This window comes from Metopolophium dirhodum, chromosome 6, assembly GCF_019925205.1.
Source record: "Metopolophium dirhodum isolate CAU chromosome 6, ASM1992520v1, whole genome shotgun sequence".
NCBI classification, from domain to species: domain Eukaryota; kingdom Metazoa; phylum Arthropoda; class Insecta; order Hemiptera; family Aphididae; genus Metopolophium; species Metopolophium dirhodum.
In genome coordinates this window covers 37,117,881-37,136,557 of record NC_083565.1, presented here as the reverse complement: position 1 = coordinate 37,136,557, position 18,677 = coordinate 37,117,881, and the positions used below count along the sequence as shown (strand labels likewise).

The 18,677-nt window shown below is 28.8% G+C and overlaps 1 protein-coding gene across 1 annotated transcript; it reads right to left on the bottom strand.

Annotated features, from left to right (window-relative positions):
* Positions 1-5,270: 5,270 nt before the first annotated feature.
* On the bottom strand, positions 5,271-17,311 carry LOC132947353 (major facilitator superfamily domain-containing protein 6-like protein A). The gene is given in 10 exon segments (XM_061017625.1): positions 5,271-5,579; positions 7,425-7,789; positions 12,729-12,865; positions 12,956-13,090; positions 13,092-13,147; positions 13,231-13,501; positions 13,575-13,736; positions 15,877-16,244; positions 16,679-17,019; positions 17,153-17,311. Coding segments are annotated over 9 exon segments (1,782 nt in total). The 5' UTR covers positions 16,746-17,019; positions 17,153-17,311; the 3' UTR covers positions 5,271-5,358.
* Between the last annotated feature and the right edge of the window lie 1,366 nt (positions 17,312-18,677).

The following is an 18,677-nucleotide window of genomic DNA, read 5'->3' as shown; positions in this document are numbered from 1 at the left end:
TTGACTTCGTACTTCGTAGAGATATTGAATGATATGTCTGTGGTGGGTACCTATTTATAATGTACCTACACATAATAATAGTGTTGTGCTGAAAACATATTATGCGATATGAAACGCCAAACGGTTACAGCCCGTAGACAATCATAAAAAATATATAATCAGTATTATCTGAAAAAAATTTTAATATTACGATAACCGGGGCTGTGATGGTTCTGCGATTTTTATCCAATAATCGTGATAATTAGTCGGGTACAAGTCGGATTCGATTGTTCTAATATAGTTCTAACCGAAGTAATTAAGCGTTAAATTGATGCAATCAAATAAATTCGATTCTGCATTGTTTTGCATATTTGAGAATTCAGACGTTGTAATATTATAATAAACATATTTATTAACAGTTTGGCTCATGACGCGATTGTTACATAATATCTTATTTTTTGTAATATTTGATGAATTGTTCAAATCATAAATAATTTATGCCTTGTTTCTTAAAAATAAGGTATAGCACGTCCCCACAAATGATATTGTTTTCGATGGTTACAGCTTTAAGAAAATCGCACAATTTTTATATTTTTTCTTCTACTTAAAATGTATTAATGTTTTATTGATTTTTTTCAGACAAAAATAATAAAGAAAACCTGAATTCATTTCTAACTTGTACACACATAAATATATTATAATATCATAAAAAATGCATGAAATACGTCATAATATTATATAGATCGCGGATTTATATGCGTTAAAAACCAATCAAATGTGCGCTAAAAAATCTTAAATATGCATAATATAATATGCACAAAATTGATAAAATATGTATGAAAAATAAAATGTGTTTTTTGAACATTAAGATTAAAACAATATATTTAAAATTAAGGTACCCTAGGTACTATAAATAATTTTCTTTACTTTCATAATTTTGTTGGTAGTTTTAGTTTATAAGAAACAAATAGGAATCAATAAATATAAAAAATATTTGGGAAAACCATTTATACCTACAAGTATACCTATTAAATTATTTTTACATTAATCGAAACTATACAAATATAATATATTTGTATTATATTACAATACTATATTTTTCTAAAATGTTCAAAAAACAAAAAATACATTAACATATGCAGTAAAAGATGAAATATACAATTAAAATTGTAAAATAAGCCCTTAAAAGTAGAAAAATGTCAAAATATGCAAAAAAGTGCACTAAAAAAGTTTCATTTTTTTAATCGTTTTGTCATGACACAAATGTTGTGCTCACTTAGTATAATATCATATACGATCGACCAGATCAATTATGCAAATTCATACAAATTTGCGCTCTAGTCGTATACTTAAATTGTATAGCACGTGACTCGGGCAAGTATTAGGTATAACGATATAATACATTATATACCTATCTAATATTTTATAATACAAAATAACAATACGACCATCGTAGGTATTTAAATACGTCGTATACAACTGCGAATTTCACGCATCGTTTTAAATTGTAAGACTCTCCCTGTACAAAATGTAAGAAAAATGTCCAAGTTAAATCTTCGGGTAAAACTAAATTTTCGGCCGAAAAATTGTATCTTTCCCTTTTCGGTCAGTGTTCCTTGTTCCTAGATTTCCAGCCCTTCTTCCGCAAAAGTCGTTTTCGGTCAGTAGGTACACTATACTCTATTCTTCTAGGTAAAAATTAAAAATATAATATCATTAACTTTAGAGATGTTCTGGGTACCCGGCGAAATGATACATTTTTACTTGATTCATATCCAATGGCAAACGCTGATAATCTATTTATAAATAATGCGTTATAAATACGCATACCAATTAATATAATGGGAAAAATCTAAAATTCTAGGGTAAAAAAATTATAATTTATTTTGGTACATATTGGAATAACTGAACCGATTTCCAGTTGATTATAAACAAATCATGTTTTTCTTCTACGAATTACAAAAATAAATCTCGTGTTTACTGTCTAATGTTTAAATTGTTGATACTTGGTACTTTGATAGTAGTATAATACCCATTTTGTATTTACATTTCTACTCGGCCTATACTTGATACCCGGTTAGTATAACAAATATTACTCGGCCAGTACTCGGTACCCGGTGTAATACCAGATTTTCTACCCAGAACATCTCTAAATTTAACTTAAGTACAATCAATTAAGATAACGCTGAACCAGTGGTATTGTCTACACGTCTTACAACATTGCGAATTTGTGTTGTTACATATTTTAATATTGGAGTCAATGACCTGTTATCAATCGTCAAGGTAAGAATATTATATAAAACACTATCTCTTAGGAATTTATTGATATTTAAATTTTAACGCAAATTATTTGCATTCAAAATCGTTATAATTCACATAGGTAGTTATCATAATTTAATAAAAATATATTAAAATATTTACCTATAGGTATTTATATATTTTAAGTATATATATTATGTGTACCTACAGACATCAATATTATATGAAAAAATAATAATATTTTTAGACTCTGATCGTTGCGAACGTAATATGTTCCTATTAATTTTACAATGATACCTAAGTGTTATTTTTCCTGTCTGTCATCAAATTGTGTTACAGTATAAAAAATGATTCGATTTTGTACACCAGCAACTTTTCTGATAGAAAAGCGAATCTAGTTGGTGCATTTGAGAGGTCAAAATGGAAAATTCCCAGTAACTTTTGAACCTTTAACAAAAATAAAAGTTTAACGGAATGTAACGCTATTGATATATTTTTTTTTAATTGTTAAATTTGATTCTTTATAAAATTATGCTAGGTTGACTTCACCGCCTCCAATTAGAATCGTTTTTTGCATACAATGATTTATCATTGAATTCAAATTTAAGACATTCATTACACACTGGATAGGTACTCGAAAACAACTGTACAGCAGGTCCACATTTTTTAATATTTAACTTACCTGTTTAAATTGACTACCAACAAAAAGTAACATAAAAATTATTTTTATAATTTAATACCTAATCATAATTATTTTAATTGTTTGCTTATCTCATATAATAATATGTACCTGTTTGATTTTTCTGTAAATAACTAATAACTGTGTGATATCGCATAAGAGATAAAAACAAATGATGTGACGTAATATTTTAATGGTCCCCTTCATAATAATATCATAATGGAATTATGATTAGTAAGTATTCACGCTTATAAGAGTTAAGTTCTATGATTTTAAATGTAATTTTCTTATTTATATAAGTATACAATTATTGCTGACTTTTATATCTTTTATAAGAGATCGTTTCCGACTGTTATCGGTTTTAAAAGGTTGGTGTTTGCATTCATATTCTATAAATATACATTTTTGTACACTTGTGCTAAGTATTTTTCAATTGAGTAGTATTGGATTCTGATCGGTGCGATGAATATACTGATTTTACAATGTGTTTTTTTAGATTCTGAGCGGAGCGACGAAGCCAGTGGTTATAATTTTTACTTTTTTATCCTATTAACAAAATATTTCCACCTTTTATTTTAGAAAATTGGATCAAGATGGCACTATTTTTCGATTTTCTCAATAGTTTTTTTTATCGCCATGGGAAAAACCATCAAAATGTATTTTACTAACCTATTTTTTTTCTAACGCTTTATCTATCATACCATAGAAACGAATACAATTCAAAAATTACCTAATCCCCACTCAGTATATTGTTTATACAATTAATGGTTACTTGTCAATACATATTTAATACGTTCTCCATAAGTTTTTATAATAGTAGTTTAAAAATATTGGAGATTCATTTCATGTTTTATTATTTTTAAGCGTTTAAAGTTAAAATTTTGAAAAAATAATCAAAATCTCGAAGATTTTAAAATAGGCCTGTAGTTAAAAATTGTAGTGTTTTTAGCTAAGGATTGAAAATTTAAAACAAGGATTTTCATGTGGAATTCATAATGTAATCAAAAAAATTAAAAATTATATGAGAGTCTTTTATTATAGATATTTTAAATTTGGATGAAATTAGTAATTAAACGAAGAAAAAAAATTTTAGTTTTTTTTTTTTTGTAATCAAAAAGTATTATTATGATATATGCTAACACTAGGAATTGTTTTTCGTTTGAAATCATTTCCCTTTGAATTAAAATTAGCACATCCATTACAGTGATTACCCACACAACACCTACAGTACAGCCGCGTGTGGTATCCACTTGTCCACATTTTTTTTTTTATCAAATTTTGGTCTGTAACTGGTGGATGGTTAAATACCCATCAACAATTTTGGTTTTTGTAAGACCATAAATATATTTCTGGAAGTATACGAGGTACAGGTTAATTTTTAGTACATTATATTTAGATAAATAATATTATATTTTTGTAAGGTAGGGAAGTAGGTAGGTAGGTACTTACCTATTTCTAAACATTCAACATTTTTAGACGTGATAAAATATAATGTCACATTGTAAGTGAATTTATACTTATTTTTTTTTTTAAATTGGCATAATGCATTATTGTAACACGCATGCACATGCATACACATGCATCATTTATAATCTATACAATTTCAATTTTCAATACCAAAATTGTAAAATGTAAATAATTATAATATTTAAATGTGGCCCACAATTTAAGAACATTTTCAATAAGATGTAACGGTGTTTCACAATAATTATATGAATTTGTTCGAAAATTTCAATATATTTCAATATAATATTATACCAACCAGCCGCACAGGTCGCTAAGAAGTACATTAGTAAAATTCAAAATGCATCTCGTATCACCTTAATCAGATGAAAACATCCAACATACTCACGAAATACGTATCTATAGGCACGGTATAGGTAGGTACAATTCAACGTTTTTCGATTTGTATTTTTCATACGTACCTATACAGGAGGTACCCTCGGTCCTTATATATATAAAGGTACATGTGTCCAAAATACTGTTCCAAACCTCGTGCAAAATCCACACATTAGTATCGATAGTTGATACAGAAACTCGACATGTATACCCATACCTATTTAAACATAAGTTATACATTTTATCACTTAAGTTTTTACAGTTTTTTTATCGACATCGCTTTCAAGATAGTTTGGGTTATTTCCTCCTTTGAATCACAACATTTAATCAATATTCCTATGCAGCGGAAATATTTTTCCGAATATTTTGTAGCTCGACAACTCATAGTTGTTATAAATAATTTAATTAAATACATAGTTTTAACTTATAATTCATAAGTATTTAAACTCAGACGAGCTGTGTATAAAAATTTTGTGGTGTATATGTATATGTATATGTCACACTACTCTGCTCGTCTAAACATTAAATAATTATAATATTTAACAAATCAAATATGACATTTTTAAAAAATATGTCTACTTTTTTTTAAAAATAGACAAATATCACATTTTTTTATCGGTATTATTATTGGTAATTTTGAGATCCGTGTTCGTCGATTCTGCATTTTCTTTTAAATTAAAAGATTCCTTTGTCAAACCAAAATAATTGGTTACTATGCTTAGAAAGCACACGAAGACGGCCATATAGGAGAAAAATCGGAACGACCACACTCCACCATGTGTATCGAATAAATATCCACCCAGTAGACTGCCTATAGAATCGCCTGTCAAACAAAAATAATTAAATACATTTCTATCTAAGAACGAATGCATATTATAATAATATTATATCGTAGCAATCAAATAGCAATTACAAAAATGTCACATAAAATATAACACAAACGAAATGGTAACTAAAAATTAATACAGTGATACAGTGATCCTCTTCTAACGGATGCCTCTAAATTGCAAACACCTTCAAATAGCGGACGTTTTCTTAGAAACCAACTACACGCTTTCTACAAATTGAACCCTCCAAATGGCGGTCAAAATGTCAGCAAACTATCGTGTCCGCTATTTACAGGTTTCACTATTTCGATAATATTCATTATGGTAAAAAATAATCTATGGTTAAAAATATCGCATTCGATTACAGATATTATCAACGTATCGACGATACAATTAATCTTAAAGCCCATTTGTACTATGGTATTTATATAGAGTATCAAATGAAAAAACAATCTATATGGCATATTATAATATATTATTTGCAAATTTAAATTTTTTGGTTTTTTGTTAAACTTGAACAATGGATATTATAATACAAAAAAATGTAATAATATTATAATATCCAAAAAATTGGAAACCGGTATACAAAACCGAAACCGAAATCGTAAAATTTCAAAACCGGTATACAAAATCAAAACCGAAATTTCCTAATACCGGTATTGAAAAATTGAAACAGAAATCGAAAAAATTAAAAACCGGTACACAAAATCGAAACCGAAACCGAAATTATTTCAATCGGTTTCAAGCCCTGCGTATTTCAACGAGTTAAGAACGACGGTGCAAAAATATTGTACGCACATAACTGTATTTTATTGCCGCGCGCAGCGCCTAAAACGAATATTGATTTTTTTTTTAAAACGTATTTTACCGAGTTAAGAATGATGAGGTGAAATCGGCGGTATATTTTATAAATTTTTTTTTGGCAATATGACTTAATTCTGAAGTTTTAGCTATTTCAAGTCCGAGACCCGTCCAAGGTTGTCATTTACATAACAAGTCGAGGGATGTTTTCGATTTTAATTGTCCTAACGATCGAGTGACCAAATCGGGTGTATGTGGAAATACTATAAATTTCAATTAGCTATGATAACTTTAAAACTAAGCCTGAACGCCAAATTTTGAATTTACATCGTTTCTACGTGCTTAACTACATAGGTACGTTAAAACGAGATGTATAGTACTAATTACGACTTGTACATAAATAAGTGATAATATTTTGATTATTTTTTTTTAATAATAATATCCTAATTTAATGTGTTGCAGAAATAAGGTGACTTACTGATTGTGTAAAAAGTGATTTCACCATCATTTTTAACTCGTTAAAATACGTAAAAAAATCTAAATTCGTTATAGGAGCAGCGCGCGGCAGTTAAAGTACGGCGTGTTATGCGCATACGTTGGAACGATATAACTTCCAAAATTATGATTTCCGCAAAATGTTTTTTCCACCATCGTTCTCAACTCGTTGAAATACAAATATTTTAAAATAACAAAAGTGAATTTGTTCCCCAAAAAAAATATGAAGGAAAATCTTATTCGATTTTATTTATTCGGCTTAACTGAAAATCTTATAACCGTAGACACTTAAGATTTTCACCAAATATGTTAGAATTTTTTATAAACGATAAAATAAAGTCAACATTTTTTGACTCTTTTTTTGAGCTATTCGTACAGCTGTGGAAATTAATATACTGTCGATAAGTAATACTTTTTTGCTTACTAATTAAATTATAGTAAATTATAATCAAATTAAATTAAATTAGTTTTCCTGGAACCGTGCGGCATTAGACCGTTATAAAAATTATACGATAATATCGTATCGTTAATAAAACGTAACGTACCAATGCAGTCGAAAAATCCCATAAACCCAATTATGGTGTTTAGTGTGTCGGGAGGCGACACCTTTTTTGCGTATGACATTTTCACCGAGTATCCCAACGCGTACGACACGCCGTTCAGCAACTCTATCGCAATGATCCAGGTTGGATTCCAGATGACTGTGTAAAGGTACATCCTGATGGCCATGGATCCCATCACTACGGCCATGCAATTGCCGTAACCGATCCTTCTGATTATCCAACCGGACCAGAAGAAAAATGGTATTTCGCCGCCGAAACACTGGATGCCCTGGGCTAGACCTTGGAGCGTTTTCAGCCACGCCCGTTGGCCGTGGTCGTTGTTAGCAGAAACCATATCTTCCATGTACCTTTATATTGAAATCGATGTATGATTAATTAATTATTATCGACTAATATTTCAAGTGCGTAGTTGAGACGATATTTGGCGAGACTTGCAAACAATATTGTATCACGCACGACTAGTGATGAAAATTTTCATGAAAATTTTTATAATTTATCACATTAATTTCTTATCAAATAAATCTTTTGATATTATATAGCTATAGTATATTTAACCTTCATAATTACCCATATTTAAAACTATGTACTTTTAATACCATTTACCCATTTTAATATTATTTTGGTATTATTCTATTGAACATAATATAGTAAACACCAAATAAGAATCATTAAATATTATATATAATATATTATACCTATATCAATATATAATTTTTATTTTGAAAATAAATGTGCATTTTTATCTTTTATTAAAACATTGTTGTATTTTTACTTCAGAATACCACAAAAATTAATTAAGTTAAGAAAAATACATTTAAAATAAAATTTTCAAAGAAAATTGTAATGTTCAGAAAATGTTGATGAAAAAAAATTTTTCAATTGAAAATTTTCTAGCTTACATCTCTACGCAAGACCACGAATAAACGAATTATTATACAGCATAGCAGGGGTCAACAATTAATATTTTTGGAGGGTCACATTGGGAATTTTTAATATTTTTGGGGTCCATCAAAATTCAAAGCAAATATTCTTAATATATTATATTGTACCTAATGCAAAAGTAACGTAGTGGCCTAGTGGAAATAAAATAATGATTACCTAATTAAATAAATTAAAATACAAATTTATAATAATTATAACATAAATAGAAAATTGGGTAAAAATTATTGATAAAAATGGCAAGTCTTGCTCTCAACTAACTATACATGAACTTTGGTGTATGATTCGTGCACTTAATATTTTATATGGAGGTTCTCAATTTTTGATTTACAAAGTTCACAAATTACTGGACATTTTTCAGCAAATGATTTATGTGAAGTCTCAGAATTACGTTTAATATTAACTTTAAAAACAGCTACTGTCTGCAGGTAGCAAATCATACAAATGCTTATGTACTTAATTATCGGTTTTTACTTTTTTTTCATTAGCGGCGGGCCGGATAAAATTTGTCCGAGGGCTGTATCCATATAGGTACCTATATTATGTGTCAATCAATCGGAGAGTCAGTAGCACTAATTCGAAATTTAATGCACATATTTTAGTGCAGTTTTTATCAACGTGATAGGTATATTATGACTAAGGGAGGCTACGTCTTATCATAGTCTAAGAAAATTAACTTCAAAAAACATTTAAAATCATTAAAAAAAAATATTTTAGAAATCCAAAAAAGTCATTTTGTAGAGAGCTGTTTATTTATAAATGTCAAACAATTATGAAGTCGGTTGTATTTTGATTGAATGAAAGAAACATAAGTTTTTTCAAAACTACAGCATAATAATATAATATTGTAAAATTGTATGTTTTTCCCATTTTTATAACAAATGTTAGTCCAATATTGGTAATAAAAAACAGACTACTCGTGGAAACTGTATGTAATTTTTAATTTTTTTAATTTTATATTCGCCTCAACTAATAAGGTCTTTTTTTCTTAATGTGAACAATAAAAACATAAGTTTTTACAAAATAGAAATAAATTTTTTTTTTAAAAACGCTGTATGGGTAAAAATAAAACAATAGTTCATAGTTGTAATACAATAACAGGTATTTAACGGTTAACTTATATAATGAAGGCACCTAGGTAGATAACGAAATGAAATATAAAACGTGGACGTTATGCAATAATTAGGGAATGGCTATAGCTGGTAGTTGGAATATTAAACATACGTTTTACAGGACTTTAGACAAAATAGTTAAGAGTGGGGTGATAATAGATTTCAAATCATAACTACTACGGTTATTACTGTCGTTTCTAAATACCTATACATACAGTTAAAGTTGTATAAAAAATATTTTAAACATTATAATATTCATGAATGGTTAAAATTATTGTAATTACACGTGGTATAATCTTTGTGTATTTATGACATATTTTCTGAATCAGGCTCGTTACTTTAATTTTTAATTTTATTTATAATGTTTTTCAATATACCTATCGACCACGGATTGCTATGCACTGCAAGTCATTTTTAGCGACCCACGTAAGCTTTGTAGAAAAACAAAAAAAAAGCTAAAATTACTTAACGCTTTGTATAGTATTACTACCTATTATAACTGAATAAATAAAAACTACATTTTAGTAGGCAAAATATTTAATTATTATTAATTGAATATGTATAGAATTCACACGAAAAAATAAAATAAAATAAAAATACAACACAAACATTTTAATGCGATGTTTGTCCTTGAGTGTTTTCACATAATAAATTCCACCTGCTACGTAGAATCATACCAGTACTTTATATCCATTATATTATTATAATATTATAGAATAGAATATACATTGTATGAACTGTATTTTTATTTATTTCATCTATTAAACTTATTTTTTATTTTAAAAAGAAGACGTATCGCGACCCAATTTTAAAGCTCATACGACCAAAAATGGGTCGCGACCCACCGGTTGAGGACCACTGGTATATACAATTTACTTGTGCCCTCCCCCCCACTCCCTAACTGACCACGTGTATAATGAATTTAAATTTATGAGTTTGAAATTTTCACTTTGAAATATTTCAACGAAATATTGAAAAATATAGTTTATTAAATTTTTTTTTAAACTGTATTTTTTGTTATGTTTTATTGAATTATCACTAGATGGTCATACTGATTTCATACCTGGTTATTGATTATCAATATTTAATTCCGGGTCACGATATAAAGAAGATATTATATTATATATTATATAATATAGATAATAATTAATTATTATGTAACTTGTATAATGTAGGTAGCATGTAAGAAATATTCTATAACATTTTTAATCAACACTTCACTAATATTAGAGATTGTAACTATACTTTATACTATACTTTTAATTTAAAATTTGTTTTTTTTATATTTCATTAATATGAAATATTTTATGAAAGTTTCGTAAAATATTTCATGAATTATTTCAAAAACATTAATTTCATAACCCTCAATTTATGATATAAGTAGTATACTAAAATATGGATTTTTCATTAAGTGTAGGTAAATAAAAAAAGTTAAAGAGGACAGGCGCTACACCCGCACGCGTGTAATCTCTGACTTACAAAACATGAAAAAATAGGTAGCAAATAATGTTTTGCATGGAAAAAGATCGAAATGATTACAGTCATAGCTAAGGAACTAATTTTGACCACATAAAAAGGAGAACTTTAGCTTTGAAATGTCGTTCTTATTTTTTCGATATCGGACTACAAAAAAAGTTATTCAAGTTTGATAAACACAAAATTAATGGATTTTGAAGCAATACGAACGTTTTCCGTATAAGTCATAATATTAAGTGATATCAAAAAAATAAAAAGATATTTCACAGATATAATATTCTGAACTTTATCGTAAGTATATCAATTTGGAGTCTTAACCATCACTATTTACAACATCCTGAGTGGTTCTATCGCAACAGTTTTTGATATGTTATACATTTGTAAGACGGAGACCACACGCATGCACGTGTAGTGTCCTATCTTAATGATAATTTGTTAGCCAGATTTCGCTTAAAATTTTTAGAAATGGACTCTACATTTTGCATCAACAATAATATATCTATAGGGAATTCTCATACGGTAGGTATGCAAAAATTGTAATGTTAATTATTATGTGTCACCAAAAATAGAAATTGTTTTTATGTTTATCATAATTAATTCATACGACCATATATGACCTAGGTAATATAATTATTATTATTAAGTATGTTTATTTATCTATTTATTACCTATGTTAGTTTAATCTTATTAATTAATTAATTAGGTATACTTTTTTATCCGTATTAAAATTAACTAATTCATATTTTATGATCATGAATTAATTTGTATTGTTAATTTTCCTATTATTCTATCAAAAAGTGTGTTTTTTATTTGTTTTATGTAACTGCAAAGACTGTCCCTTACCCCTTACATAATCATTGTAATAGTGATTAATATGTATATTTTACATTATACATTTTTTTGGGATCTATTTTTCAGCACACTGTTCTCGAAATGTTTCTCAATGTGTTGAAATGTGTTTTAAATTTGCAAATGTAACATTGCAAGTATTCTATGAAATATACTTTACGTAATAATATTACTATTATATGATTTTTTTAACCCTTTCAGTCTCAAATAATTTTTCCTTCACAGCACTAGTGAACGGTGTAAAGTTAAGTTAATTTAAACTATTTAACTTAACTTTTAAAATTAATTTTCATTAACCTAATTCTTAACTTAACTGACTTTTATTGATATAAACTTAATATATAACGAATAACTTTTAATCAAATCCAAGTTGCGATAGTTTAAAAATAATTAAATAATAAATATAATACAATTATTGTTGATGATACATGTTGCATAAACATTTACTTTTTATTATTTTAAACCCTACATTTGGCTGCTTATAAATTAAAAAATAATTACATAAATTACTAAACTTAAGTTAATAAGTTAATTGTATGTATCTGCATAACTTTTAACTTAACTGAGTTAGTAAAAAATTAGAATAACTATTAGTTATAAACTTTTAAAAATAGTTTCTATCAGCATAACTTGACTCAATTAAAAATTATCATTAACTTGCCCGGCCTGCCTATATATTTATGTTGCGCTTTTTCCTGGTGTAGTGTCCTCTCTCAGTAATGAAAATTCGCTTTAAAAATCCACAGTACAATATCTGTATTATATTTCGAATTATATGAGCTACTGACTTTCCGATTAATTAATATACCAGTTACTGTACATCATAAATAATGGCACGCGCAACAACGATTGTTTGCAAAGCCGATTAAAATTTCAATAGTGATAATAGTATTTAATAAAAATGAAATACCAGAACAGAAAGTGAGTGACGATTGTATGAAAAAGTGTGTTGAATATTGACCATATGCAAAATGAAATCATGTAATATTTAGTGAACAGCCCACGCATGTTTTTCCACTGACCTTCTGGTTTGTTCGTTTCGGCAACCTATGAATTACAGAAATATTTAGCTTTAGGTACACAACTCAATGTTATTATTATTAGATTTTTTTAGTGTAAATAGAAGCAACGACATACTTTGATTGTTTTTATTACTCCTAAATTCAAAGCCGTGACTAAAGCACCAGAGTAAAATACGGGTGAATAATCTTTATCCTTTTTATTGAAACTAAATATATCCACGAGCCACCCGATGAATATAGAAAAAAAACCCCCAACCGATCGAGCCCCAACATTTTTGTCTTCCAAAATCCTCTGCAGATTTATCTCCTGAAAACATGATAATATTTATAATTCATTTTCAATTTAAGTACCTAAATCATATTAATACTGTTATGTTAATATTATGTTACCCAAAGTGTCGAGACAAATAGGATTTAATAATGAAAGCGAAATCAAAAGACAAGCCCAAAGCGTCGTAATGAGACCGAAAAAAATCCAAAATTGATACAATTCAAGAACGTTTCCTCTGTACGTTGTGACGGTAACTACTTCCATTATTTTATCGTTTGAACAGTTTGCGATATGACAAAATGTTTTAAAATGACATTGACAGGTCGGTGTAAGTATTTGCGTGTCATTTATTTGGACAGATAACACTTGAAAGACGTATGAATTTGCATTCTATGACAATATGCATAATATTTGAGTTACTGTAATGCGAGCATACATACAAAATAATATGATCAATTGTTACCACCTGTTCTAAGTTTTTCGATTTTAGTGTCAAGTCAATCTGGTTGAATTTATTTTGACTTTTGTTCATTGCTCTCATCCACAAATCGCTCAACCCAGATTGATTCTGTAGGTAATTTATTTCACGGGCTGCACTGCACAACTCTGCATATTGACAATTTAACTGAAAAAAAACCAATCCCATGAAATAATAATTTTTCAATAAAAAGCTATAAAATGTATAATATTTAAGTATTTTATTGTTTACTTACAATACACTTTACTATAATATATTTTAAATAAAACTGAATTTGTATTATATAATACTTAATATAATTATTTGTATATAACAAGACTAGGCATTAACGAGTTAATAAGTTCGAAGTTAAGTTAAAAGTTAAGTTAAATTTAACTTATTGACTTAACTTACTAGTTCAAGCCTAACATTTTATATTAGGTACCTCAGTAAGCTTTAGATAACTTAAGTGTAAGTCAGTGTAGTCAGTGTAACAAACTGTTATATAATTATTACAAAATAAATTATTTTTTAAAATAAACATAGAAATCAAAATTTGAAAATTTCAGTGAAAAAAAAAATTTTCAAGCTTACATCCCTAGGCATAGTAAAAATCTGATAGCTGTATAGTGCTATAAATACATTAGTTGTTTTAATTTCAAATAGCATGATTCATTAGTATTATATAATAATATAATATAATATTATACTATCTCTGTTATTAAAATAATTATCATTTTTTAATTTTTAACAATTCACAAGGAAACAACCACAAAAATAATACTGGCACCCGGAGCAGTTGGAGCCAATGCCCCCCCCCCCCTCTAAATGCGACCCTGCAAATAGGCAATGAGCTAAATTCTATAGTTGGTGCGACAATAGAACCATCAAAGTAGAAAAAAGTAAGAAAATACTCTTTATCTACCTATTTTTTTGTAGTAGGTCCCTACCTAATTAGTTTTGTTTAAAATTTTAGTGAACACAATTATCTCGACAATTATTGAAAATATAAGTTATATTATACAAATTAATAATATTGTATCAATATAGCTAATAGGTATATAATGTTAATTTTACACACTAGGTACAGTAGGTACCTAAATACTCTGAAAAAAATCAAATAACAACTAACACATAGGTAAATACCGTTGTAAATAGTACAGGTAAATCGTTTTTACACACTTTAGGTTGCTACTGTAAAAATATCAAACCACAAACAAAATTATAAAATTATTGTTAGCATTATAGTATCATGACGTTAACTGGTATACTATCAATCGAAAACAAGTTTACGATTGGTAAATAGTAGTCGAAACGAGAAATCGAATACTACGGTCGAAACGCCGATCGAAAACTGTTTGAGAATACGGATTTTTGAATTGGTTGTAAATATATCCGCTTTCGACCAAATTTTGAGCAAAAACCCTTTTCGATTGATTTGAGAATAGGCCCCCTGGATTTCTGCACATAACAGACATTTGATCTATGTTTATGATGTATTTGGATGTATTTTGGCTAAACGTAGGTATACCTACGTAATATGTGAAATTTTGTTTATCAAAATGACGTTTTTAAAGGATAAATATATCGTTCAAGATTAAGAGATCTACAACTTGAAAACACTCGGTGCAAATTTTAATAACTGGCAAAAAAAATATTATATTAAATAATTTGCTTTCAGCAGCTTAATCCGTATTTTTAACACAAAAATAAATACATTAATATAATATTAACTAAGTTTTTTCTGGCCCTAGAAATTTGTATTTCAAATTATCCGGACCGCCATAGAACTAGTTGCCAACCATTGATTGACAAAATGAGTATATGGCTGTATCATATAGTCATGCGATGCAAAAAGTACAAGTATAGGTACTCAAACAAATTCTTTCCAAAAAAAAAAATGTTATTTATATAATATACACCAGTGACTGGCTGCCCCTCTAAATGTGTCAACAATTTGCCACGCGGGGTAAATGTCCCCGTTGTCCCCCCCCCTCCTTAAATATAGCCCTGACTCTGACTAAGTGCTTGGAAGGAACGCGTTCAAAGGAACTATAGTTCCACTGATTTTTTTAATTTATTTTTATAAGGAACTTAAAAGTTTTTATAACATTTTTTATGAAATTTAGTTAATATAGGTTAGGTTATAATATAATATAATATAGGTAATGAGCTACTTATTATATTAAACCTATATACGTACAATATCTATAATACCTGCACGAGTTTTTACGGCCAAATCCAACTTAAATAATATGCAATTTTTAATGTTTATAGTTACATAACTATATTGTAATATTGTTCTCACCTTGCACGTTATCAACTCATCGCCGCTGGCAGCGGTATAGTAAGTGACGTTGCTCGTAGTTTGCAAATTATTGTTCTCGTTTACAACGGTCATTGTCGTTGTTTGTGCGTCGCATTTCAATTCAATTTTGGCCACGTCCAAAGGTGCTTTCGGCACGAACGAGAACAATAACGAAACCACTCCTATGCCGAACATGGACACTAAGAATAACCTTTTTTTTATCCGAAATCTGTCGACTATAACACCGGACAGAGGTACGAGTACCATCGATATCACCGACATGAACGTCATGGTGGCGCCGTAAGTCGTCATCGAGTATCCCAATTGTCTCGCTATTGTAGGCAAAAATCCAATCATAGGTCCTAAATCTATGGGAAAAAAGAAAACGTTTACGTACACGAATATTCGTTTTAAGATATCATAACATAATATTATGGGCTAATTTATACAACACCGCGCTATCCAGTTTTTTTTTACAACACGTGACCTATATTATCTCTCAAATTTAAATATTGTGGAAAACATTAATTTTGCCGAAGCCCAGGCCCCTTTAACGAGCCTAATTAATGATTTAATTCGTTATATAATTTTTTTTAATATTTATAATCAGGACGTAGTACATATTATGTTACAAATCAAACGATAACCCGCAAAGCAAAATCTTAAACAGAAAATTGTTTCTCTAATAGTTCACTGTACCTGCCTAAAGCGAATTCGATTAATTATACTATTTCAGTGTACCATACAAATCTCGATTACATTTCAGTTAATGCATATAATATTATTATGATATGACACTTACATGCAAATATGAGGAAGTAGCACATTTTCAGCGGTAGTAATTTTGTATTCACTTTTATTCCAAACATATTGTTGGTTTTGTTTAATTAAAGTGCAAAAAAAAGTGTTAAAAGATTTTAGAGAGTAAAAAAAATCTATAAAAAATGTCGGTATATATTGTTTTACTTTTAATTTAGTTATAAATGTGAAATGCGACGGTCGCGATAAATACAATTTACAATAATTATATGGACTGTCACTCGGTCAACGCTGTAAGTCTTCTGATAGGATGTGCTGCAGTGCAATAATTTTTCTCAGACTATTAATATCGTAATAATCCTTGTGGCCTTGAGAAGTTGTATGCTGTTGAAGTACAACGATGATAAATAAATATGACTCTCATAGAATAACACAGTATAATATAGTCAATAATTAATACAAAATTATAAACTGTGATTTAAAATATGAAGTCGACAAATTTATATAAAACGTATACCTGGTATAAACGTGTTGCAGGTTACCTACAACCGTTATAAACGCTCCGACATGGGTAGTCACGTAATACCTGTGCAATGCGTTAAGTAGATTTATACATTTTGTACGAATGTCTCAAAATGTATTCGATTACTACCTATTGGCTACCTACTGGCTGAAATCCGCAACAATATTATACTGCTCGCGATCATTTGAATTTTAAGAGGTGGTAAAAAATATTATTATTTATACCTACTAGATAATCGCCTTAGCATCGCCTAATTTATTTCGATGCAGAGGCTTATTTTATCACAGAGGTCCAAGTATCACGGATATAATCTGAAAAGATTATTTTAGTGTTTTGTTTTTTCGAACCCTTTCAATTAGATATTATTAATTATTAACGACGCGGGTCGAGCACAGGTCACGACAGGATGGTCGGTACATAGTCTACTACTCTATCGAGTTTGTGATTTTTATTGGTTTCAAAACCTAAAATAATATAATGCGATACCAAATCCGTTTGCAGAATTGGAATTCAGAAGAAATTGAACAAACATTTTTCCAGCCAAACTTAAGCGTTTCCCAATCTGTGGTACGCGGATAGCTCGTACGTGTGGTCGCTAAGAAAATCCGCTAAAGTAGTAAAAAATAAAATAAAAAATGCATTTGTTTTGTAAGCCAAATAATTAGTATAATAACGAGATAAGACAGTCCTATAGCGCACGTGTATTCTATTAATTTTTAGTTGTATATTTGAATAATCGTTTATTTATTTTTATATTATATAATAATATAATATTCATTATATTATCCTACTAGCATAATATAAGTGTTATTATTTAGTTCTATAGGCGATAACAATCTATTTTTATACGAACTTAAACAGGCCGTCATGGTCAAGACAATAAAATAAAAAAGAAACAATAATTTGACTCAATCACAATATTATGGGATATACTTACCTCTACTGATATTATATGGCTTTGCACGTGATCGGAGGTGTGGCTCACGGAGTAGGTAGCTCCTAATATATTTTAATATAATGACTGAAAATAATATATAAAAGACGATGATGTCAAATTATCCGAAAATTACAATTATTCTGAAAGGCACACAATTTTGGACTCGTACTTATAACGGTCGATTTGCATCGCACGTCGCCGACTCCACACCAACCGCGAAAAACGAGGAATTATTACATTTTGTTTGCGATTTTATTTAGCGAGAATTATTTCTCGACACGTTGCACGACATTAGTTTAGGTTATGGGTTAGGCGCAGGTGATCCAAAGTCGAAATATGAAAGTTAAAAGTTTCAGCGAAACGTGTCCATCCGCGACCTCACCCCAATGACGAATTCCGTTTTTCGAAATTTATCCAACGCCCATGTTTAGCACGTCATTATTGGCATGTAAAGTTGCCCGTCGGCTCGTGAAAACCATTTTTCTAATCCGCACGGACCAGCGAAATATTTGGATTTCCAACAATTTTTCTGCGTCATTATTTTTAGCACGTATTGTCGTAATGTAGTGAAATGTGTCGTTC